Below are 25,902 nucleotides of genomic sequence, written 5' to 3' on the forward strand. Positions count from 1 at the left end.
GGCTTTGATAAGACGATTCCAGGGAAATGTTTGCTAACTAGGAAAGGAAAAAACACCATTCACTGAATCCTTTTTGCATTCAATTAAAAACACCATTTGGGTAACACACAGAGGCCCAGGAGAGAGTAACAGAAGGTGATCCAGGAAATGTATTTTCCAAGGAAATGATTCAGAGAAAGAGTATTAGCAATCAGTGGCAGAGGATTCTTATGTTATATAGATGAGCACTAAAATTAGCCATCTGCTAGTCAGTGCCTATAATCCCAAAGGAATTTGCCTCTTTTAAAAGTAATTCTTAAATAGGTACTGAAGAAAATCCTGATGTACTCCTGAATCAAGGAGACTGAATGCATCAGTATTCAGTTTCACTTTAGTACGTGGTACAGTTAAGTTCTATTATTTTCTAACTCCCCGCTAAGAGACAGAACCCAGAGACAATGGTTCCCGACATTTCTTGAAACTCATGAGCCACGGGAAGACAACACATTCTGTTTAAGCTGCATTTAAACAGATGCCTCAATTTAAACAGATTCCCACCCTGCTTGGTCTTTGCCTGAGGCTCCTTTCCTGGACCCAGAGAAGGCTCCTCACATATGTGTCCCGAGCAGAGCCCTGCTCTGGTGGACATCAGGAGCTGAGGTGTCCATCTTGGCAGCTTGTGGGGAAAATGGGGCTGAGTTGTACAAAGGGCCCACCAGCTGACAGCACTTTCACCAGCAGGTCTCCCCTGGGCCTCACTGCACTGTAGTTGCAGGAGCGCCCGCTGCCCTGAGACTGAGCCAGGTGCAAGGAGCAGGGGCGTGGGGCCGACAGAAGACGTCCCTTCACACGAACTCTGGTTCAGAAGGGCGGGCTCCCATCTTCCCTGAGACAGTAAAGCATTCTGCCTAAAGATGGCGTTCACTGTTGCAATGCTTTGCAGACAAAGGGGTTTAGAAGAAGCCACCAGCACTCTGCCTCTTGGTATTACAAGCCACATTTGCTTTAAAACACACAAATTTATGCAACTGTTTTCACACACTTTATTCAGAAGTTTAGAAGTTAAAATGTGGGCATCCCCCCAACCCCCGCCCTGCCAAGAAAAATCATCCCATGCCACTTTCCAACATACAGACTATCACCCTCCTGTTCTCATTACCCATGCTTACACACTCTTGCAAAACACATGGGGGTCAAGACCCCAACTATTTGGTAATCCAAAGAAACTACATAGTTACACAAAAGACTCTCACTTCCTTTTCACCAGCAAACCATGAATGAAAGAATAAGGGGCAAACACATGATCTTCATCCAGAGTTAATATTTCCCTAAAATTCTTTTTCCTTCCTCTAAGTCATTAAAACCCAGAGGTTTCACTTACTACTGTCACTTTGATAATTTTTTTTTTTTCCTGAATGGCTAAGCTAGGACATACTTTCCTTTCATAACTGATGTTTACAACCTCAAGACTGGCAGGAAGCAGTCTCCCAGTTGTGACTTGGCTACGACACTCTGCAATATGCAAAGTTATCACATAGGTGCAAATGACGCTTTAAGAGTCATCAAAAATTTTTAAAGCAGTAATGCATTAATATGGAGCCTCCACATTTTTCTGATGCAGCAGAAGTTCTCTAAAGGTGGTGGCAGCTGTGAAAGAAAAGGCACTTCGTGCTAAAATTCACAGGGTCTCTCTTCAGAGACCACCCCAGCAGAGAGGCCTGGTCAGCCCAGGCCCACAGGTGACCCTTTAGGGTGGAGAGGACCATCCCCCAGGAAGGCATCTGCAAAGGAAAAATTTGTAATCATGATTCCAAGGCAAGATGGTTACTTGAAGTTGGGAGAGGAGAAACACTGAGAATACAAATACGGCCGCACCAGGGACTGAGGCGTGAGCTGTACAAGCGTCTGCAGGCGGGCTCTGCACTGTGTACTGGGCTGGCTCCCTCCCCGCTCCAGGAGGTCCTAGAGACACAACAGGAGCAGCACCTTAGCCAAGAGGGTTCCCAGCCTCCTGCTCTGCCCAGGCTCCCCCTGCTGTGTTCTCAGGAAGGCGCTTAGGTCCTGTTGGCAGCCCTTGTGGGTACTGCTGGTCCATGGCAATATCCAAGGGGATTTTCTGATACAGTCGTGAAGAGAAGGTGAGGATTTTCCACGTGATCTGAGCCTCCTTGGTGATGCCCAGCAGCCTTTGGGCCTTCTAAGAACAAAGATGGATCAAGCTGGCCTCCTCCATCAACACTCAGAAAAGCAGCAGGAGTATTTTAGATGGGCAGGAGCAAATAAATCAAAATGGACTGAGAGTCTTTATCCTAGTACCATAAATAAAGTGCACCATGATTGGAGGCTATAAAAAGCCACTTGCCAGAGGCTGAAGTCTGGGGAGAAACCACCATAACCACCCATTCAGAATGGCGGATCATTTCCTTCAGCCAGCATGCTGGCTGCTGACGCTCTTTATTGCTTTATTTCCTTTAGTACTATAAACTTTTAGCCGTAAAGAAAAAAAATACTTGGTGGGCTTGACAGGAAGCATGTCACAAAAACCCAGAACTGGCTGATAATAAGTTTATGTTACAGTCTCAAAGTTGGATGATGGCTGTTTTTCCCCCTTCGTTCTGATGAACTTAGGAAAGTTTGAGGTTTTGTAAAAACATCAGATTGGCTCATGATACTCTAAAGAACAGGACAGCCATTCATGGCCAACACAGCAGAAACAGTTGTCTTTGTTCCACTGGTCATCAGATGTTATGGAAGAGAATCCACTCACTATCACCATGGTCACCATGTTGGTGGGTTCCATAAACTTTCTGGAAACTCTTTCAAAAGAGTATGTGAGAAGAAAACCATGATGTTGTACAAAGAACTCTGCTCGATTTAGGATCCCTTTTCAAGGAAAACTATTTTGCTGCTTTCATGTAGGAAGGTATCGCCCCCCGTGCAGTCAGGCCCTCAAAGCGCTTGTAGGTGTAATTGATGAAGACCCAGTCTTTGTTCTTGTAGTCTGTGTCAGGGTGATTACTTGTTGCCACTGGGAAAGAAACAGATGTCAGAGTTGATTCACAGCCTTACCCTGATGGACTACTCAGTACTGAAGACGTAACATTCTGGAGAACATTCTGCAGATTTTCTACATTTGCTTGCCTATGTTCCTTGAACCTCATATTTTTCACAATATTTTTAAAGTTTTATTTTCCAACTTCTGTCATTTCAGGTTACCTAACCTTTAATTTAATAAACAAGAGAGCAAATCTTTGTGGTTGAGCCGTCTGAATGTGGGCGTTTGTATTCACTTTCCATTTGGCAAGGTCTCACTTGCTGCCCAGCATTAACACTGGACATATACTTACAAAGAGCCTGAAGAACTGAAGTTCCTCTCCGTGTTCTCTACCCTGATTTGTAAACATCACACCCAAATTTGGGGGACATAATGCACTGATAAGGCAGCCTGAGGTGGTGGTGGTATTACCTGTTGGCTTAAGAATATCAGATTCTGGAAACTCATCGAAGTTTGAGGTATCATCAATGCTTTTGATTTCAATAGATATTGCAGCAGGTCTCTCTCTGCCAAGAACAGACATTCCAAAAATTACTATGGTTAGTAATCATATGGGTCACAACTAAAGTCTGGGAAAGACCCCTGATCTGACTGACAGGGAAACTCTGTCCACTGACAGGCAGCCTTTATTTCCTTTGAAAAGCTATGACCACTGACAATCACACTAGCTGACTAAATCCAAACGAAACTGTGATGAAAAAATGTAACAATTATCCATAGCTAGGAAGAAAGACAAGAAAAATAAGGTGAAATTAAAATTCAAAGTTAGCATATTCCTGACAGCGTGCCCTGTCTGCTGAAAAGGGAAACTCAACCTCTACATGTCCCTTCGTGCAGGGCTCTGCCCTCTTCTACCAGAAGTGCCACCGAGTAGAGAGGCTAAAAGGTAAAGGTTACAAATCACAAACATGCAAATTAGGGACAATTATGAAACAGATACAACTTCATCTTCTGTTTAGCAATCAGGGAATGCTGGCTACAGCGGTGTGGGCAGAACACTGACAGCACTCTACGACCCACTCCCACGACAATTTCATGCTCCCCTGCCTCCCCCTCAACTCCTTTCTTCCTTCTCTACCCCCCAATAACAGCCTCCACCTGTGGGCACAGACTGTCCGGCTGGTGGCCCCCAACACTAGAGAGACTGGTGTGTCCGAGGTAAGAAGCAAGTGAAACACGATGCTCAGGCGGTCCTTTCACCATGGAATCCAAAGGTGTTTCACTTTGCAAACAACTGCTGGCTTCAACAAATCCTGTGGCACATGGCCGACAGGAAGTCCCAACTCCCAATCCTTAACAGGAATGAAAATCAGGACAAGACCCTGAATTTCTAAGAAGCTCTCTTCCCATACTTGGCATGCCAGTAATGGCTTCTAAATTAGTATTAAGCAAGCTATAGACTCAAATTATCCTAAAAGCTTTTATATGGATATACCTGATATGTTCCCAGTCAACACCTTCAAAAAAAGAATTATTTTTGATTTCCTCAACTCCAGGGGCTCCAATTCTATGTTCCCATTCACGGCAGAATCTGGAAAAGAGAGGCTTTTCAGCACACCTCAAGCAGTCTCCTCAGAAAAAGAAAAGGAATAACCTTCCCCTTTTTTAAAAAAAAGAGAGAAATGGGAGGAAGCAGAGGGCAGACCTAAGAAATGATGAAATTTCTTAAAAAAAAAAAAAAAAAAGGATTCATTCATCTCAAAAGGCCTAGGTGGGGGACAGGGGAAATGTTCTCTGATACCTCAAAATTAGATCCTTGGCTTTCTCAGAAATAGGAACTTCTGGAGGAAAAGTCAAAGTTTCTTTCCAGTTCATCACCTTCTTATATGTCTCTTGAGGGGTCTCAGAACAGAAAGGTGGGTAGCCTGTAATGAAAAGGGAACTTCGGAGCTTTCACATCCCAGAACTCTTGAATCTGAGTGAGATTATTCCACTTAATTTGATTCTAAAAGAATTTTAATGATCCTACGGTGTCCTTTCCTATGTGACATGGACAGGATTCCCACTCATCCCAGGAAACAACTAAACCAATTCTTCATTTCCCCCAAATCCAAAGTGAAGTTGTGCTTCTGACACCACTAGGGAGCCAGCTACTAGCTGGGGCTCAAGAGGAAGGACAGAAGCCGAGCTGTGGACACGGGGCTCCCTGGGCCCCAAGAGGGGAAAAAAAAGGATGCGGCACTAAGAAATAACCCCTTCCAGGAACATCCTTATCTGGGAAAAGTGACTCCACGCCTGAGAACTGCAGGGGAGAGGGCAGTCACAGCGTGTCGCTCCACGTGCCCCCCGCACGGATCACATCCGCCTCCACACGCACCCATCCCACGCTCCGGAGACAGCAGCCAGATGCTGCCACACCCACACCGTCATTTACACGGACTCGCTCTGGGCCACCACAGACGGGGCTCTCCTAGTGCTCAGGCATATGGCACCCCCCCCAGACGCATCCCCTAAATACACAGATACACCAAGCAAGAGGGAGAGGGGTCAGAGCAGTCCATGCTTTGAAGGCTTTGAGAGAGAAGGGGGACAGCAAGTAAGAGTGCTTCTAATACTGCCCAGTGAAGGCTCTCTGAATACAGTGGGTGTTTAATAAATGCCAGTGAATGAAAGAGCTGCCAGATGGAGAGGATGGAAAAGTCAGAGAAAACCATGATAAATGATCAGCAAAGCCACGACAGGGTGCCCGTGAGCCCAAATACAGTGGGATTCATTCGATGACCCAGAGTTTTCTACCCAGGAAACTTCATAGTGAAAGACATGGGGGGAGAAGTGCTCACTTAGGTACCCCAACTGAAACAGCCTTATCAACGCACGGCTCCTTCCTGACCCCAAAGAAAAAGTTCCCTGAAAGCACGCGACTTACCAATGAGCATTTCATACATGATCACCCCCAGCGACCACCAATCACAGAGCTTGTTGTACCCGGTCTGCATGAACACCTCAGGAGCAATGTAGTCAGGAGTGCCTACTGTGGAGAAGGCCTGAAACACGCACCACATGTCAGGGAGGCCTGGCAGGAAGGCGGACGCCCAGAGTTCTGTCCTAGAGACCAGAGGCTATGAGACCTCCTGGAGCTACCCACAGACTAAATAAGCAGGAAGGCCTCTCCACAGCACTTCCAAAATGAAAATAAAGCCTTGTCAGTGAAGTGAGAGGCCATTCACTCAAAGGCAGAGGTCAAGGGGATCTGTCAAGTATAATAGTACCATAACAGACTGAGTACCCAGTGTGTGCCAGGCTCTGATACTTTTATGCTTACGAGCCTATGACAAAACTCAGCAAAGAGGACTTTGTAGATAAAACTCTGACGCCCAAAACGGCTTTGCCTAAGGCCTCAGAACTAGTCAGGTGGTAGACCCCCGTATGGAAATTAAAGATAAAATTATAAACTATTGGTCAAAAGTTTATAAATATCTACTTACCAAACTGAAACATGTATGTAATAGTTCTTAGGCGGTTATTTTCTAAATTCAAATAATCTCCTCTCTCACACCAGGACTGCAATACCAGGCAAAGTGCAGTCACAGCCTTCCTGTGCTCAGCGTTTGAGGGCTTCCCAGTGGGGAAAGCTCAGATCTAAGTGCTTTCCATGTTATACAACTTGTAAAGTTAAAAGCCACAGCTGTGTGGTGTTTTAAAAAATATTATCAAACAGTGCAAATGTATAGAAAAAAAAAAAGCACAGAGAATACAACATCCATGTACCCATTACCTATATTAAAGAAAAGTTAATAACCTGTGGTATTTTTCTCTCGGGTCGTCTGTCTTTTTAAAAGAAACTATGTAAACAAGAAAAGTGAGACTCCTTCCCTCTTCACTGAAGTCATAACAACCTGAAGTTGCTGTGTTATGACTGTACAGAAATTTGCATAAATGACAAATTACTCCTTGCATATTTCAACTCTTAATAAGGGGTTTCATACTGTGCTGTATTATTCTACAATACTACAACTTGCTTTTTCTCTTCCACATTATGACTTTGAGATTTACTCATGCGGCTCTTAGTTCACCCACTTCACTGCTGTGCACTGCTGTGGCATTATACAAGCGTCACAATGGTTTTATCCATTCTTCTGTAAATGGACACTTATGCTGCTTCCAGTGTGTCATTCTAACAAGTAACACCTGAATAAACATTCCTGTAACACCTCCTGGGCACTGGGAGTATTGCTGAGTCTTCCATTACGAGCATCTTCAACTCAATGAGACATCTTTCAGTTGTCCTCCAAGGTGGACAAGTTGTCCTCCTCTTTAAACATGCCCAGTGGGGATAGCTCTTAGCGATCCACTTTCACCAACACTTAGCTTTGCCAGACTTCCATTTCTTTACCTATCTGATGAATATGAAATAGGATCTTGCTGTTTTCATCTGCAAGATCTCTAGTAAGGCTGAGTGCATATTCATCTGTTAATCAGACATTCAGTTTTCTTTTTTTTTCGGTGAATTATTGTTCAGATCCTTTGACTATTAGCTTTTTTCCCAGTTGCATCACTTTTTATCATTGATTCATTGGAATTCTTTTTTAACTTAAAAAAAAAACAAAACCTTTTTAGGCCTCACAGTTTGTGGAATCTTAGTTCCCCGACCAGGGATTGAACTCAGCCTGGCAGTGAAAGCTCAGAATCCTAACCACTGAACCGACATGGAATTCCATTCCTCTGATTTTAAAAAGTAATTTTGCCACAAGTCTCTCAAACTGAGATCTTAGTTTTGTTTTTGAGCTTTGTAAAAATGGTATCATTCTACATGCAGTCTTCTCTTGCTACTTGATTTTTCCTCTATTTTGTTTTTAAATTTGAACCATGTTGTCACATGTGGCCGTTGTTCAATTATTTTCACTGCTAAACAATATTCTATTCCAGAATGTAACCATTTTCCTGTTGATGGACATGGTTATTTCTAGTTTTCTGCTATTATGAAAATGCAATAAAAATTCTTATGCATATCTCCTGGTTCAGAGGTGCAAGAGTTTCTCCAGGGCATCTGACTAAGGGTAAGTACGCACATGAACTGGAAGATGATTCCAAAGGAGTTTGGACCATGTGGCTTGCCTCTTATTTTGCTTATATTTTTCAATATACAAATTATTCTTCTTTAAAGTAGTAAAATACACTTATTCCTTCACAATTTATACTTAATTACCTGCATTATTTCTCAGTATGTTATTTAAGAAACTCTTCCTTACTGAAGTCATACATATATTGCCTTGTATTTTCTTCTAAAATTTGTAAAATTTTATTTTCCATCTATAATTTTTTTGTGTATATTGTAAGGTATGAATTCATTTTTTCCATATGAATAATTGTACATTGTTTTCTTTCAAATATGCATGTTAAATAACATAAATGCCACTTTTTTAATCTTTCAAGTTTGAAATATGGATTGGGCTTTCCCCAAGAAATGTTAGCATTTTAATTCTAATTATAAAAGTTAAGAAACTATAGAAACCTCTTCAAATTAGACTAAATATATTCCAGCAAAGCTGGATGTTAAGTAAATCCTATTTGTCCGAAGATTTCCATTATAAAACTGAGATCTCTTGCTACAAAAAAAAGAACTTCAAGATACTAAGGTATAAAAAAAAATCCTGGAGTTACAGGATGCGGGCAACAGCAGGTTCCAAACTGCTGTAACGTGCTCACCTGGGAGCCAGAGCCCCTCCCTGGGAGCCCATGCTCACTGCCCCACCTGTAAGTGCAGGTAAGCAGGGACCGGCCCCTGCCCAAACCTCTGCTTTCCACGCGGACGTGTCCTCCAATTTCAAGCTCTTAATACCTAAAATCTGTACTATTTTTTTTCCTTTTGTTGTCTAAGTGTTGTTTACAGTGTCAATTGCAGCTGTGCTAAAAAGTTTTGTTCACTGTTAAGAGTAATTTCAGATGTGTTGCAACTTACTATTTCATTTAGGATTTTAGGGGAAATAGCGATTTAATTTCTTTCTTAATCACTTCTGTAAATTTTACACTTTAAAAAATTAACTGACAAAGATTAGACGCATAGATGTACTTCAACTTTTACCTCTGTTTAATAAATAAATTAAGGTTGACTCATACCTTGTGGCTCAGTTGGTAAAGACTCCACCTGCAATACGGGAGCCCTGGGTTTGATCCCTGGGTTGGGAAGAGCCCCTGGAGAAGGGAAAGGCTACCCACTCCAGTGTTCTGGCCTGGAGAATTCCATGGACTGTACGGACACAACTGAGAGACTTTCACTCATACCTACGTCCTAATCGGTTACTGGCCTAACAATCACCCAGGACCATGCTGGCACTACAAATATTAGAATGGAATTTAAGCAGCCAAAGATGAAGGTAAAGCCTCCACTTGTTTTCTGTGATTTTCAACAGACTGAAAAGTAACAGGCCGAAAAGTAACAGGCTGGGTGAACAACTACATATGTTAGGCTTACCCTAGAGCAATAAATTTATACTAAGCATTAACTTATATTAACCTTCCACTAGCAGAATGGGATCACTTACGAAAGGTCAAAAAAGCACAGGGTTAAATGACCTTTTGAAGACTGAATAACGGTAGCTTTATTTCCAAGTTATCAAAGGAGGTAATATGAGGATGACCACTTCTGCTGTAGATAAAAAGGCAAGAACCTTAACCAGAGCATGAGAACCTAAGTTTATTCAAATTAAAGAATAGTAAATATTAAAGGTCATTTAACTCCAAATGTAGAACTTGTGGAACCTCCTTCCTTATAGACCTATAAGGCATTCCTAATAAGTTTGACATGACTCTCTGGTTTATGTCAAAGGGCATAAAGCTTCTCAGAGTATGAGGATAATTTAAGGTATTTAAGATTAATTACCCCCAAAATAAAAGTGGCCAAAGATTTAATCTTAGTTTGCCTTAAAAATTGCTTTTTAATCACAGAAGATTCCTTACCTTTTGTTACCTTCCAAAACACAGATAAATATCAGTCTCCCAGTAATGGAGGAGCCACTGTCTAAGAAACAGTTTCTTAGGTAGAGGGTCTCAACTTTGCACAGCAGAATCACCCAGAGCCCTTTTAAAAAACCAGGTACCCAGACTACATACCCCAAACCAACTGCATCATAATCTCCTGGGGTGGGACCCAGGCCAGACATCAGTATGCTCTGAAGTTTCCCAGGTGATTCTGGTGAGCAGCCAAGGCTAAGACCTACCACTCTGTGACAGACAATAGAGGCATCTGAAAAGATTTGTTCCCAATGTTCCCTAATCCTTAACAACCTATGTAAACGGTGCTTCAACCACCTATAAAATTTAAACATTTAAAGAGTATCAGAGTTCCTAAGAAGGCTATGATGTGATTAGGTATACCAAACTTTAGTATCCCCAAATTAATGTTAGAAAAGATATCAAACATTAGTCTCATTTACTATATTTCCAAAAATGTTTGGTTTAGGTTAATGCCTCTCCCAGGGCCTGGGTTTAACATAAAAATCATAATATTCAAAACATGGTCTTGAATGGACCTCAAATGAATCCAAAAAATGCAAGCCTTTCCTTTGATTCTTTCTTAATCCTAAGGCTTCCAACTTTCACATATGACTAACAGGTACTTACCAGCAACCTATTAAATGAATTATTAGAAATACCACAGAGAACCCTAATTCAGTGTTTTACTAAGGACTCTGGCCAAAACATAGTATTTGGCAAACCTGCCAAGTTACAACTGTGTACACCAACAAGCAGAAATGCCACAATTTCTAGAAACACACATGCATGATCCTCATTCCAAGTTAGTCACAGTTTTCCATCCTTGCCATTCTTGCTTTCTAATGACCCACTGCCAGTTTAGCTTTACTATTTTCAACTTGCTATTGGGTTTCTTGCAAAGCCTAATATGTAGGGATATACAGTCCTATTACATCTGGTCAATAATTTTCCAATAACTAGACAATGGGATATGTACATTGTAATTTATGAACCAATGGATCAGAATAAAAGTTTGCCTAGACAGAACATTTCAGTGGTAAATTTGCACTATTTAAATAAGTTCCACCATGTTACTGAGATAACGCAATAATGTTATTTATTTTTAAGCTTATGGGGCATAATTTTATGTGTATATACACGAATTATTAAAGTAAGCATTTCTCTTAAATTTCTCTCCAGTTTTTAATGACCAAGTTCTTCTTTCTGCAATAACATAGGAAAGGGTGGGGCAGGCGAACTAAGTGAATCACAAGTTTGAGAACCACAGCCTTGAAGTTCCCGGTAGATATTTGTACTTAGTTTCAGTTTGAGAGAACTCCACCTCAAATATAACCTTTTACCACCATAAACAGAGGGAAAAGGTAGAAGAGGAAGGAAAGCAGCTGTCACTAATGTAAAAGGTCAGAATGAGGTCATCCACTGAAAATGTCATGACCAAAACAACCTCATTTTATATCTGCCCTCCTTCAAAATACAACTTTTGGTGCTCCCAATGTGACAGGCCTCCCTTAAGGTAATTTAAAACAAGGAATAGGTAAGCTGCAAACATTTATCAAATGCAAATTTATGTGCATATTTCTAAACTGATTCATACTTGGTTTGTAGCATTTAAGAAGCCACAGATATTACTTACTAGCTGACGTCTATTTCTTTTCCAGGTTTCTGCTTTCCTTTTGGAATTCATGTTCTGAAAAGCTAAAAGTAGAGAAAACAAGTTCTAATAAGAAAAGTTCAGCAATGTTTACTACTTTTTTAGGCTCTGGTTCAAGCCACAGGAGACCCTCAAGTCTCGCTTTTCTCCCCACACACCAAGAACTCTGCATGATACATTTCCCACCAAATCCGTAAGCCCCAGTCAGAGGCGCTAAAGCATTGATTCAAAGCATCATGCAGAGAGTTTTAAGCCACACTTCTCTGGAGATAATATGACCAGAGAGGAGGACAGGCCTTAAACAGAATTACAAGGAACTGAATCAGAATTACGGGGAATTCAGTCTCATCAGAGAGAGGCGACGGTCCTCAAGTAGACCTAAAACATGCACAACTTTTCAAATTACTATCAAATTTCCAAGAGTAGTAACTCTTACATAATCAGAGACTTCTGTATATATTATACACTACAGACATAGCTTCCCAAGGATGAACTGTAATTTTACTACATAGTTTCAATGGTTTGGGGGTTTCCCTGGTGGCTCAGATGGTAAAGAATCTGCCCGCAATGCAGGAGACCTGGGTTCGATCCCCGGGTCAGGAAGATCCCCTGAAGAAGGGAATGGCAACCCACTCCAGTATTCTTGTCTGGAGAAGTCCATGAACACGGGAGCCTGGTAGGTTACAGTCCATGGGGTCACAGAGAGTTGGACACGACTGAGCGACTAATCCTTTCACTTTGACTTTTCAACAGTCTGACAGAGCGAAAGTAACTCGCTCTGTCACTGCAGAAAGAAGCACCAATGGTAAATCTAACCTGGAGTTGTTCCCAGGATTTTTTCCTCTACTACTTTTGTTTGCCTGCTCCTTGTTCATCCCTTGTAACCTTCTCAGGAGAGCTCCAAAGAATGCTTGTTGGGACATCTGCCTTAACACATTTGGTGGCCTTCATCTTCTCTCACCACACAGTACAAATCACAGGCAAACCTGGGGAGGTATTTTTATTCTCGAAAGACTTTAACTATGAGAATCTCCTACTCCATCCTGCATATTCTGGTTACCAGGGGGAATAGCTCTTCCAGGGATAAAAAGGCTACCATCACTGTTAACACTTACTGAAATCACTGGGGAGGCTGTGGTTCAGATTTCTATAAAATTCCGTCCTGTGTGCTTTTTTCAGTCCTGTGCAAAGGCCAAAGTCAGAAAGCTTCACATGGCCCTATGGAGAGGAAACAAGGGAAAGAACAGATGAACGTTCACAGATGTGGAAGAGAACATTATCCTCTCCAGCTCCGTGCATTACCCATTACGGCTCCACAACCAAAGGATGCTGCTGCTGCTTTTATTATGGGGAGAAATATATACTAGCAAATGAATTAAAGATCACTCCAAATCCTATTATACAAATATTATATGTTTTGGGTGTATCCACAGCATCTAATTTTACCTCTTGAACCACAGCATCTAATTTTACCTCTTGAACTACCTCAATCAATATTCTATGTTTCTTCAAAATTGTTTTTAACATCTATATAATAATCAAATGACTCAATACATCATTGTCTACCTATCCCCACAATGCTACTTAATCCAATCTCAAGTCATGTGGATTACAATAAGCATCGCAGTGCCAGAGAGGGCCCGTGTTCCCAACCCTAGTCAGGCATGATACAGAGGATGGTCTTTATAAAAGGCTGTTTGAGCAAGTCTTTATTCACATAGCTTTTTCTCCACTTGAATTATTTCACTGGGATAAATTCCAAGGAGTAAACTATTCCAAAGACAAAGGGAATCAACTTCATTGTACAGTTCTTGATAAGTGTTGCCATACTGTATTCCAATCGTTAAGTCTTTGACTTCATCATTCTCTTCAAAGAAAACTCACACCTCCTATGAGCCAGGCACCATGCCTTTAAATGTGTTGTCTCATTTATAATTCTTAAGCCACCTTTCATAGACTCAGAGTCATTAAACGACTTGCTGGTGAAATGGCAGCACCAAAGCCAGAAGTCAAAGCTCTTTCTCTCCAGACCAGGATTATTTAACCCCTCTCCAACCCCTGATCTCATCTAGAAAATGCGTATCATGGTATCTTCCTGGCATGAATGGTGAGAATTAAGGCTTGTAAGGCTCCTTTCCTGGTTCTCTAAGGTAGAAGAGGGTGTTCTAGGGGTGGTGAGATTTTCCATTGCGGGACATTTGGTCCACACCAAAAAGTCCTTGGTATTTAGTTCTGTCTAAAATGGATGTTTTGGATTGGACCAAATTTCAAGGAACTTTTGTCATGAACCAAATGGCCATAGTCAGGACCAAATGTCCACCTACCAAAATTTTAGGTAGATAAGGAGGTAAAACCAAAACTAGGGGAGCAACTCTTGCTGCTGGGAGCAACTCTATACTGCTCAAGGTCACACAATCAGAAGTGATGTGGCCAAGGACTGAGCCCTGGTGACCTCCCCATCTGTGGTCTTTGGTCCCTAACATATAAACATCCCAGGGTACAAGGCTACAGAAGCCTTGCTTAAGAGTAGCTTTCTGTGTTGTTTTGGTTTTTTCAATCTCATTACGTTTGGCTGTGTCTGTGTGTGTGTGTGTATGTGTATACACACGCAAGCACAAGCATAAAAGGTAAACTACCAAAGATGACTTTGAGCCTACTAACCTGCTAGTTCCCTTTTAGATTTGCAAATAACCTGTTCTACAAGCCAAGGAAGTGTTTCACAGTTTTAATTACACGTTTTACCTAGACAACTCCAGAACAGTCTTAAAAAACAGTGCCTGGAGCAAATGCTGTTCAAACCTAGATTTTCAGAGAACTCTGTAGCACTTCTCAGTATACAGCAGGAACTCAAAATGTCTACATTTTCACTTTTACAACCAATATGGCTAAACACATAAATGAGCCCTCTTCTACAAGTCTGGGCTGACATATTGTAGAGAGCATGTCTGCACCAAACAGGTGTCCCCAGTCCTCTTCAGCTAGACTGAGTCCCCAGCTCTTGGCCTTCAGTATGTTTGCTGGCCTTGAACACAGACTTAGCCTCCAGTGAAGCCAACACTAAGGCACTGGGTACAAAAAAAAAGGCACTGGGTACAGGACCAAGGCATCTGAACCCAAGACAACACAGAGCAGAGCTGCTACTTTATTAAAATATATCTGAGCTTAAGGACAGAAAAATAATCTCATACATGTTACCATTTTACTATTCACTTTGAGGACGCTAACTGTACATAAACTGGCACAGAGAGAAAGCTACTGAAGCTATTACACTAAAACAGTTGTTACTGGGACTCCCCTGGTGGTCCAGTGGTTAAGAGTCTGCCTACTAACGCAGGGGACACGAGCTCGATCCCTGGTCAGGGAGGATTCCACACGTCACGGCGCAGCTAAGCCCGTGTGCCACAGCTGCTAGGCCTGCAAGCTGCAGCTGCTGAAGCCCGCCCGCATGGAGCCTGCGCTCCGCAAGGGGAGACGCCACACATCCCACAGGCTCCGTAAGAGGAGCCACCACAGGGAGATGCCCACACAGCCCAAGTGGCGAACAGACTCCACTTGCTGCAATTAGAGAAAGCCCGAGCACCCGGCACGGCCAAAAGTACTCTATTTATTTAAATAAAAAATACTAATAAAAAAATATTTTGAACAATGACATTACATTTTTCTTCTTTATAGCTCTCTGTATTATTCAAATTTTCTACTATGTTTGTATATTATTCTTATAATGAAGGAAAAAACTATTAACCAGAAGAAATTACTAGACAAATCTACTCTCGAAACAGAAAGAATAAGGTTTTCAAAGAAAGTAGACTAAAACTTCAGATTTTTTCCAAAGACTGTTATCAAAAGACAGTAAGAAAGGAAAATACCCTATGAATTAAATTTACTTTCCTACTTAAAAGAATTCAATCTAGAAAACAATTCTATGTACCAGAACACAACAATCTAGAATTTTAAAGCTGGAAGGAACTTTGGAGCGTTTCCCAATCCATATATTCACTTCATAGATGAGTCAGGTCCAGACGGTGGAGTAACTTGTCAAGCAGCATCAACAACACAGCAGCACAGGGATTCTCTTCTGATTTGCTGAGAGTTTAAGAATCAGGCAACTCAGTTCATGTGCATGTCCAAAGCTAACTACAAAGAGGCCATCAGGGAGGCTGAGCAGAACTCCGCTTTAAGTGCAGGGCACAGGGTCTGGAAGCTGAGCTTTGTGACAGCTTTCTGTTGCTGTCGCTGTAATTCCTAGTTCTAGGCTGGGATCCTCAGCAGAGGGGTTCTTGACAGGGGATGCGTTAGTGTAGTTAATCATATGAGAAGATGATCATCTTTGGCTTCACTACAAAATAACTTAAATCAATTTTATGCTTAATAATTTTTCAAAATGTTCTTTAAGAGGAAAATTCAAATTATGGAATTCATAAGCCTTTCTTACCTTAAAAAAAAAGAAGAAAATACACCAGGGAGCTCACAGCTCCCCTACTGTGATTACGACAAGTCGCGCAGGGGTTAAGGCAGAGGCTGCTCAGACAGGTAGAGACACGCTGGTCAGCCTGCACACCTCACAGTACCTTGCTGTCCAGGAGAAGGTTGTCTGGTTTGATGTCTCTGTGGATGAAGCCAAGTTGGTGAATAGAGTCTATGGCTAATACTGTTTCTGCTATATAAAACTGAGTTTCCTCTTCTGTCAGCGTGTCTTTTTTCATCAACAGGGTCATCATGTCCCCTGGAAACAAGAAGGTACAAAGTACACACACGTACACACACAAACACACAAAACAATATGAGTAACAGCCAGTTTTCAGATATGTCCTCCCTACCTGCCACCATAAGGCGGTGCTAAATAGGCCTCTGCTGTGTCCCAGAGATGACCTACTATGGGCGGAAATGCCCAACATGAGCAGAAATGGTAAGCAGTTTCTAACACTTAAAAGATAAAATTTACAGCCACAGATGGCAAAACACTTTCACTAAGCTAACTGATGCTGACCCCTGAGCAATGATTTCCACTTTACTTTGGAGAGAGAAAGGAAATTTCTCCCACACTAAAATAATAAACCAATCAATCAATAAATTTGCTTAAGACAATTTTTTGGACTGGGGAAAGAGCTACTTTACTTTTCACTTGGCACAAATACCTACAAACTTCTCTAAGGCATTTCCACATTCTAACAATGGCTGTACTACAGTTATTAAACAGGCTGAGTGAAGTCAAAGTCACTCAGTCGTGTCCGACTCTTACAGTCCATGGAATTCTCTAGGCCAGAATACTGGAGTGGGTAGCCTTTCCCTTCTCCAGGGGATCTTCCCAACCCAGGGTCTCCTGCATTGCAGGTGGATTCTTTACCAACTGAGCTATCAAGGAAGCCTAAACAAGAATGTAAAAATCTTGGGAGGCTGTAAACAAGCTTTCCACTGTCTATTCACAGAACACTAGAACATATATAAAAAAGTAGGATTTAGGTACCAAAGTGTTAGTCAACAAAAGCTGTTGTAAATATGAACAGTAAATGCTACAGACTAGGATGTGTAATAACTGCCTCCCAAACATGCATGATGAACACCTCCCAAGACCAGTGGGGTTTTTTCTCCAGTGCTTATTTGTGGGTACAAAATGCTTTATGCAACTTTTACAACACAATGTCAGTATTTTAGCAGTAAAGTAACTTTGTTAGTTTTCTGCAAAGTCAAAATTTAAGTATTTCTGCTTAATACCATCAACATACAATGGTGAAAAAAAGATTCTGATCCAATTCAACAGTCAGACGAAAGCAAAGCAAATATGAATAAGCAGTTTAAAGGTAAAAGAAACAGGAAAGATTCAGTTCACATTGCACAGAAAGCCATTTATGTTAGAAAATGGAAAAGAGACAGAAACCTAAGATTTTAATAGTGTGTCATGCTGCTTATTTCTAACTTTTACCCTTGGGCAAAAATTAAGGCACTTATTAAGATGCTCCCAAAACTTGAAAAACATGATTTCCTAATCACTCCTGGCAGCCACACATTTAATCTGGAGGCACATCAGTGGGGCCAGCTCTGAGGTACCCGAGTGGCCGCAGCACAGTGGCCCAGGAGAGCAGCCAGGGGCCTCACCTGTGTGAGCGTGCCCACATGATCAGAGCGCTCAGGCCAGAGGATCTGGGCTGTGCAGGCCAGCCCCACCGAGTGCAAAGGGCAGGGTCCAGGGGACACGGAAAGCTACGGAAGACGACGCACGTAAGGCTTGTGGAGACGCACGTCAAGGGGCTGGCTGGTTCCTGAGCTGGTTCTTACTCCTATTTATAACAACTGACATCTAAATGTTAAAAAGTTTCTCCTCATTCTGTCATATAGATTCTTTTCTAACCTTCATCAGCTGTTAATAAAAAGTACTGATGACCCTAGATCTAACTAAAGGTTGTCACCAGATCAAATATTATGCCACAATTAGATTAGCTTTGGTATAAAAGCAAAAAAAGACAAAGTTTTCTTTTTTTTTTCTACCAGTGTGCTCACAGTTTATCTGCTCACTGGGAAACAGACTGTGTTCCCCAGAACAGACGTATGTTCTATTCTGGGTTTACTGTGAAGCTGTCTTACAAGATGCACATGCCAAGTTACCAAAAACTTTAAATTTCAGAAATAAGAAACAGATTGTGACTACTAATATATGTAATGAGAAATTCACTCTTTATAAGTTACAGGGGGGAAAAAAGTTGAAGCAAAGAATGTAATAGCTTCAATCTTGTCACTTGGGTAAACAGACTGACAGGACAGGCAAAGCTCCTAGTTTATTTCTATATATTTAAAAAGAAAATAAATATCCGTCTGAAATCCTGAGAATGAGAAGGTTACTTTTATGGCCCTAAAGCTGTAGAAAGGTACTCAGCACAGACAGATTACTGACCTCCTTTACAAACCTAAAAAGATACAGAAAGCAACTTTGTGAGCACGGTTAAAAGTAGAAAGGAGGGTTAATCCATGTAAGAGAGAAACCACAAAACAAAAAGGAAAAATGACCTTTCATCGTCAAGTAATTACCTCCAGGCAGGAACTCCATGATTAGGTAGAGGTTTAGCTTATCCTGAAAACTATAGAACATTTTCACAACCCACAAACTGTCTGCCTCCACTAGAATGTCACGCTCCGCACGAATGTGGCCAACCTGGAGGTACATGCATTGGATTAATGACAAGCCTTGCTCTGCTTTATCAGACTGCATATTTGCTTAAACAATTTAAATACTGTTGAGTATTAAATTGTGATGATGCAAAAGATACAGCTTATGCTTAGGCAAACCTACGAACTCAAAATTGACAACATTTGACTTGAAGGTATTCGGTGATGAAAACCTGAGTGATGAAAGGCTTGAAAATGGCAAAAATCAACGGCTTTAATGCAAATGGAAACTTTAACAGTGCTATAAAGTGAACCTCTTGATTAGTTAAAATTACCATTCTTTTCATATCTTTTTGTTCTAATAATTCTTTTTTGATCAAAGTAAGTCCCCAAGATGAGACTCTAAGCAAATCCTGTCTCAGGTCTTCAGAGACATCTGTGAAGACGGCACCTTGACAGTCCCAGATGCTGTGATGCCACAGTACGTGGTCACAGCTGTGCACACAGGAGGCACTCAGTTCTGACTGAACTGAAACATGACAACAGCTAAGAAGAGTTGTAGATTCATTTATGACACTGCCAGTTTTCTATTTGTACTGAAACATTTAGCTAAGGAGACCAAGCTAGGCCAAAGATTTGGGAGGATTACTTTATTAATTTATTATTATCAAGTTGACTTCATCTACTTTAAATATATAATAATAATCAAAACACTGCTGCATATCACCAAGTCACACCCCTTTTCTTCTTGTATAAGTGCTGTTAAGTTGCACGACGGGGTTGAATCAGATGTAAATTTATTACGACTCAGGCTGATCCTTGAGTAGAAGTTTTTATCTCAACATGTGCTCCAGGGTGGGACCTCCTACAATGTTTGGAGGTGAAGATATACCAAGTTCACAAACTGGCACTTCTACTGGCAAACTCAGCCCCTGGTGGTTGTTTTGTTTGACAGGATGTTCTGCATGCTTGCCTTAATGGAATGTCTTCAGCAAAGCCAGGCGTGCTCTATTCCATTCGGACACAGACCCCAGAGCCTTCTCTCCTGTCTTACACCTAACCTGCCTCATCTTTCCGTGCTCACTCCTATGGGCCTAAAACTCCTACTGAGTTTTCAGTTTCTACCAAAACTGTTTTCAAGGAAATTTTTAAGTAACTTCAGTGTTTTAGAAATTTTACATTTTTACATCTCTACTTATGGCATGAGGGTGGGAAAAATGGAAGAAGGTAACGGTGATAAGGAACGGTGCCATAAAACTAGGATGAAGCCCAGTGAAGATCTGAGGAAATGCTCACGGCACTTGCTGGCTCTGCCCCAGTCAGTTACCACACAAAGACTGCACGAAGCTGACTTCCCCGACCTGTTCCGTGGCTCCTGTGAAGGCCTCTGCCTACTGCAGGGACACACGGAAAGGACAGGTGTGACCACTGCTGCCTGTCACTCACCTTAGAAGGCAGGACCGTGACTGCAACATTCCTGGTTTGTCACAGGGAAAGCTGCAGGCACGGTGGCCACACCCCGCCCTTTTCTCCTGGGGCTGAGACAGCAAGTCAAGAACTCAAGGTCTAGGGGTGGAGTCAGGCGACTTTACGGGAGGGTGGGCTCTGGATTCCCTTTCCCCTGCTCCATAAACACTGAGTGGGGTGGGGATTATGTGCCAGCTGTGACCCAGGGCACTAGGAGAGCAGAGGGAACAATCTTTGGGTCCATCCTACCTCTACACGGGCATCACAACCAGAGGCTGTCCTTTCGCACAGGAAGAGAAATGGGAAGAGACTAGCTCAACACTGGTCTCTTAGGCTCTAAAATTCATTTTCCAGGTAGCAGAAACTTCCATCTTGTGAGACAGAATAACAACCAGAACTCTAAATGGGTAGCTGTAATTCCTGCTCAGTTTCATAAAAGCAAATAAGAATTTTTCCTCTGGAGAGGGCACCTATACCTACAAGAAGTCAGGCTCTGAATCTGTACTTTGTCAGCCCCACTCAGAAGTGATGGATTTGCCCCACAAAGCTGCTGCCTGCTTCCTCAAGACAGCTGCCCCAGGTCATGTCTGTGGCCGGAAACTAACTGGACCATGCTGAGATCAACCCTAGGGAGCTGAGTCCATCAGCAACAATGGCGCTAACAATTTAAGTTAATTCATTTAAAATCCTAATTTGAACAGACATTTCCTTTATCTTCATGTAGAAAGTCTTTAGAAACTAATTTTGAAGAAGGTACAGTACTTGACAGAATGTCTTGAAACAACATGTTTGGATCATCCTCTGTTACCACCTGTTACCTCTATGAAGGATTAGTAAGTGGAAGTTATGACGTGCACTTCTCTTTACAATTTTACCCTACTATTCATTTGATAAAGAAATACTGTGAGTCTTGATTAAAACTACAGGAAATATATCTTGTAAAAATAAAATTTACTTGTGACATACAAACTATACGGAGTAATCAATACAGCTTCACATTCTCCTTTTCAAGATTAACTGAAGCTCCTACAGTGTCAATACCCTTATCGCACTGATTTTTAGATACATTAAGAGGGCTGGTGTGCATTTTGAATAAGGTTGGTGTTAACATATAATGTCTGAACATCTACTGCCAGGGTATTTGCTACTTCTGACCAAAATCCCTGGGAGTCTAAAGCTTCTGGGTAACATAGGAAAATTAAAGAAAAAATTAAAATCCCAAATTTTGAGCTACCACTGAAATGAAGGGCAGAAAAGCCCTGGTGATTATAGCTCCTCTCAAGCGGCTGGAAGGATTGGGTGTGGGGCCAACCTCCATCCTGGCTCTGTGGTTCTGTATCTGGAGCTCTCCTTTCCAGGGGGGGTCTCTCTGCCCTCCTGTAGCAACTGGTATTTTACAGGATATTTGCAGGCATCGCCCACTACAATCTGTTCTGCTAAATTAAATCAGATTTATAGAAAATCTGCCTTCTCACTTTTAATATATACTGTCTAATACTTAAAATCATACTTATTCTGCATAAAATACTGGATGCAGCTTATACATCTATTTGCAAAGTAGATTTGAAGTTTTAGAAAATATTCTTAATCATTAAATGAGTCTGCACTGCTGTGCCACCTTCATTATATTTTTTCAAATTCATTCCCAAAGAAGACTGGCCTCTCTCACGTAGTGATAAGCCACTCAGAAGATCCAAACTGGGTTTGCGTGAATTTACAGAATGAAGCATGTTAAGACCTATTTTAGATCAAACTCCAAATTCTAGTTCCTAAGTCTCAGTTCCAAGGTACAATACACAACTTTCCTCAACATTCTGTAAGGAACAAGCTACCACAGTAAGTACAACCTCAGAAAACTGCTCCTAATGACAAGGACAGCTTGTGATCAACTGTGAAACACAAATAGCAGATGTTTCTCTAGTAGACTTTCAACTTTAAAAAGACTGCACATAATGTCTTAGGCATTATTTGTACCTAAAATATATGTAACTGCTTCTACTGGGGGGGAGGCGAGAAAGAAAAGCAATATTATATGACAGGGCTAAAGAAAACTAAGAGAGGAATATACACTTCAATTAAGCAAAAAGAACAGTTTTAGAAGACAAAAATTCGTCAGGTAACTAAAATCACTGCTACAATTGTGCTTTACCTGCTCTTTTTCAAGCATATCTGCTTTACGAAGTATTTTCATTGCATACACGTGGCCCGTATCTTTCTTCTGAACAAGCCGCACCTAAATATTATAAGAGAAACGCCAAGAGTTCACGATGCCAAACTAATGCTTTCATGTGTAACAAGAAATCATATTTAAACTGAAAAAGTACTGCAATTTTTATATAAGCAATAACAAAGCAGAAGAAAATGCTTTTCAATGTTTCAAAATGGATATATTATACACAGTGAGGTCAGTGCCGAAACACCCTCAGATATCTATCTCCACCTCTGAATAGCTCTGGCTCCCGAGCTGAACAGATCAAGCTAATTCAAAACCCTCACTTTGGACTCATTAAACCCATGACACATGTCATCCAGTCAGCTCAAAAAAACCTAAGGAAATGTTTACAACGATGTCTAAAACAACAGCAAAAGCTAAGGCACAGGAAAAAAAATGCCTGGCAATGGGGGAGGAACTAAAATGTATAATTAGGGAAATAGAGTATTCTGCAGCTCTCCTTTCTCTTTTTTATTTTCCTTTTTTTTTTTTTTAAGAGAGAGAGAACAGATAATTTATGATGAAAAGAAATGGTCTGCAAACCCAAATACAACTCCTCGGCAAGTCTCTGCACATTCCCTCCTCCTCCCCCAAGACAAGTATGTTTTCTTCTCCCTGAAACATTATTTTCCTCGAGTCCCAGGTCCCCTCCTCGTTGAACATAAAGCTCTTTTAGATGTGGTCCTGTACCTTTTCCTCTCTCAAGAGGCCAACAGGGATTCTGAACACTGAGGGATCAATTTAATCTCTCACCTGTGCCTTTGAATATGTACTCACATTTCCCCTAGGTGCTGGTTTTTAATAATGTGCTGCTCCTTTTGTATTCACAACGATAGTGAAACTATTGCATCAGTAGGTTGTTCACTTCGGGTGCTTTCCACAAATGGGAAGGATCTTGCACGGGCTCATTCAAACCCTCCCCAGCAGACTGCCCTTGTGACCAAGCAGGATGCACTTGGACAACCAGCTGGGACAAAGCTGCAAATGCTTTCATTCTCTACCACCACCCTCATTAACTTATTTCTATAAATTGTTTCCCAGGGCTATCTTTTCAGAGCTGTACCAATCTGGCAGGAAGAAATAAAGGGTGGAAATATGCTGCAAGTTTGCTCTTGGAAAGGCAGTGTAATGGGAAAAGCAACAGCTTTGAGATCAGGAAGACCTTGGCCCAGCTTTGGTACCACTGCCCAATGGATGTGTGACACTGGAACATTATATATCCCCTCAGGTTTAACCACATCATGTATAACATATTAGTCATGATTCTCGGAAAGAAGCACTCACTAAGCGATCAATATTGATTTCTTTCTACCTATCAACTCTCCCTCTAGATGAATACTTAAAGCATCAACATCATCTCTAGCAAAACAGAGAAGAACAAGCAGATCCCTGGGACAGTGAGAGGGCAAGAAAAAGAGGACAGAGAGCAGGTAAGGCGCGGCTCAAAGCCGGGCCCACCCACTCCATGCTGCAGTTCTAACAGCCATCACAAGCTCACGTTACGTTAGAAGCTTCGATGTGCTGTGGGATTCCTGTATTTGATAAGTATCTCTGGTGTTTTTACCTCACCAAAGGCTCCTCTGCCTATTACTTTTAAGGACTCAAAATCTTCCAGTCCAAGTCTTGTTCTCTTCAAACGAAGAAACTCTGTTTCCTTCCGAGCATGCGCTGATCTCCGGAGTCGTTTCTAATGTTTAAACAGAGGGAGAGAGGTGGGAAGGGACTCTGCAACAAGTCTTATTTGTGGTTTAGCCCACCCTGAAAGCAGGGCCCCGCCAGACTAAGCACCATCTGTTCACACAGGAAAGCACCACAGAAGGACCCTTAGGAGGTCAGCCCTGCCTCCCAGCCCTCAGACACCACAACCACACTGAACAGAGGACGCCTCTTCTGTGGACGTGGATGAACCTGCTTCACAGCCTGTTACTCTAATGTTCCTAAACTGGAAGGATAAACTTTCAACATTTTTGTTTAACTTTTCTTATATACAAGTATGGTTTTTAAATTTCTCTCTGGAATTTTTACACATTATGGTTCATTTTATGCATTAACTTTTTATTGTTCCTACAAGTCTTGGGTATTTTTCACCATTTTCCTGGGTTCTATGATTCATTTCTCCTTTTGAGAACACTTCCATAGCCATTTCAGTTCTTTTCACAGTTTCTTATTTATTATATTTTCTGCCACATCTGTGGGCATTGGGGGGAAAGGCTGATTCGAGAGGTATTTCACCTTGACAAAAATTTCAGAAATTTGCTCCACTTCTATGGAGCATTTTCAGTGAATTAAAAATGCTAATTTTAAAAAAATGCTAATTTGCTTTTTAAATTTTTCATTTTATTTCATGTCTTCCTTTTCTTGGAATTCTAAAACTAATTAATTTACTACTACAGAGCCTAGAAGTCATCCTTCTTGGTATTTAATAATTAACTTCTCCCTCTGCATAAGTACCTAAATCCAGAAGCACACCAGCCCTCATAATTTCCTGTTACAAGTCAAAACCCTTCCTCCATGCGCCAATGCTAACAACCTGCTACACAAGACATGATCTGCCAGGCTTGGTTTCAAGGAAATTTTCCAATATTAATTACCTCTTCATCTTTGAGGCCTTCTTCTTCCATCACTTTTTCTAACTTCTTTTGTCTAAAAATAAAGACATATGAAATTAACATTTGAATGATAACTTTCTGTTAATCTATGTACAATTTTTTTTTTACTGATAGAAACAGGTCAAACTCAAAATGCTTCATTAAATCAACAAATTACAGTTACTAAGGCAAGTGAAAAGATTCTCATCCTTTGTTAGCTCTACATTTTGACAAAAATTGTTTAAGATGTTAATGCAACAAAGAATCTAATTTCAAAATGTAAAGTTCTCTCTCTTTGGGTGTGGTAGTTCTTCCTTAACAAACCAACAGCTGGTGTCTGATAACCTCTTCTATCAGGGTGTTTCTCTCCCTGCCCCAGACTGAAATCTACTTCTTTTGTTTTCACATCTTCCTCCTCCTCCCTGCCACAAGCACAGAAGTAACCAAGGTAAACACAGAATTTGGAGATTTAAGGGGGGTGATGTTCAAAAAAGGTGATGAGCGGCACTAATAAAAGACACAAAGCCACATGGAACAGCCAAAACAATTACAAAACAATACCAAAAAAGCACCAAAAAAAAAAAAAAAACCTTGACATTTTAAATCCTTGGAGTAGGATACCTTAGAAACTGCATCCAAGAATATTTTTGACCTATACTCTCATACTGATTTGATAAAACTAAGAGAAACAAGTAAAATTTCCTGTTATTTATTCTGCATAATAAATGAAAGCACAGGGGCTGGAATCTCCTCTGTCCCTGTCAGGATCCCAGATAACAGGCCAGCTGAGCAGGGCAGGGAAGAACAGACATATAGGCTACACGAAGCACCATCATGTGGTTTAGGCCAGCTGAGGCACCCTGTACTTCGACATCACACAAGGATGGTTGACTCTCAGTCTGTACACAACTAGGAGCTA

At 41.3% G+C, this 25,902-nt stretch overlaps 1 protein-coding gene across 13 annotated transcripts in view; it reads right to left on the reverse strand.

The window, feature by feature from the left end:
- Positions 1-998: 998 nt before the first annotated feature.
- STK38 (serine/threonine kinase 38) overlaps positions 999-25,902 on the reverse strand; it is a 41,593-nt gene continuing 16,689 nt past the window's right edge. For 6 of the 13 annotated variants that reach the window (XM_086371390.1, XM_086371392.1, XM_086371394.1 and 3 more), the window contains 12 exons: positions 24,987-25,038; positions 23,960-24,082; positions 22,333-22,416; positions 18,639-18,762; positions 16,187-16,341; positions 12,734-12,836; positions 11,601-11,662; positions 5,901-6,018; positions 4,776-4,899; positions 4,470-4,565; positions 3,446-3,540; positions 999-3,007 (listed from right to left, as the gene is read on the reverse strand). In XM_086371390.1, the coding sequence (XP_086227516.1) occupies positions 2,877-3,007; positions 3,446-3,540; positions 4,470-4,565; positions 4,776-4,899; positions 5,901-6,018; positions 11,601-11,662; positions 12,734-12,836; positions 16,187-16,341; positions 18,639-18,762; positions 22,333-22,416; positions 23,960-24,082; positions 24,987-25,038 (1,267 nt within the window). In that variant the 3' untranslated portion in view covers positions 999-2,876. The remainder of the gene's footprint in view (positions 3,008-3,445; positions 3,541-4,469; positions 4,566-4,775; positions 4,900-5,900; positions 6,019-11,600; positions 11,663-12,733; positions 12,837-16,186; positions 16,342-18,638; positions 18,763-22,332; positions 22,417-23,959; positions 24,083-24,986; positions 25,039-25,902) is intronic. The other 7 variants (XR_015153112.1, XR_015153113.1, XR_015153111.1 and 4 more) reach the window with 2 other exon arrangements.

The sequence above is a fragment of the Bos grunniens genome, chromosome 23 (assembly GCF_055505025.1).
Source record: "Bos grunniens cultivar Pamir isolate PY7600 chromosome 23, Bosgru_T2T1.0, whole genome shotgun sequence".
NCBI classification, from domain to species: Eukaryota; Metazoa; Chordata; class Mammalia; order Artiodactyla; family Bovidae; genus Bos; species Bos grunniens.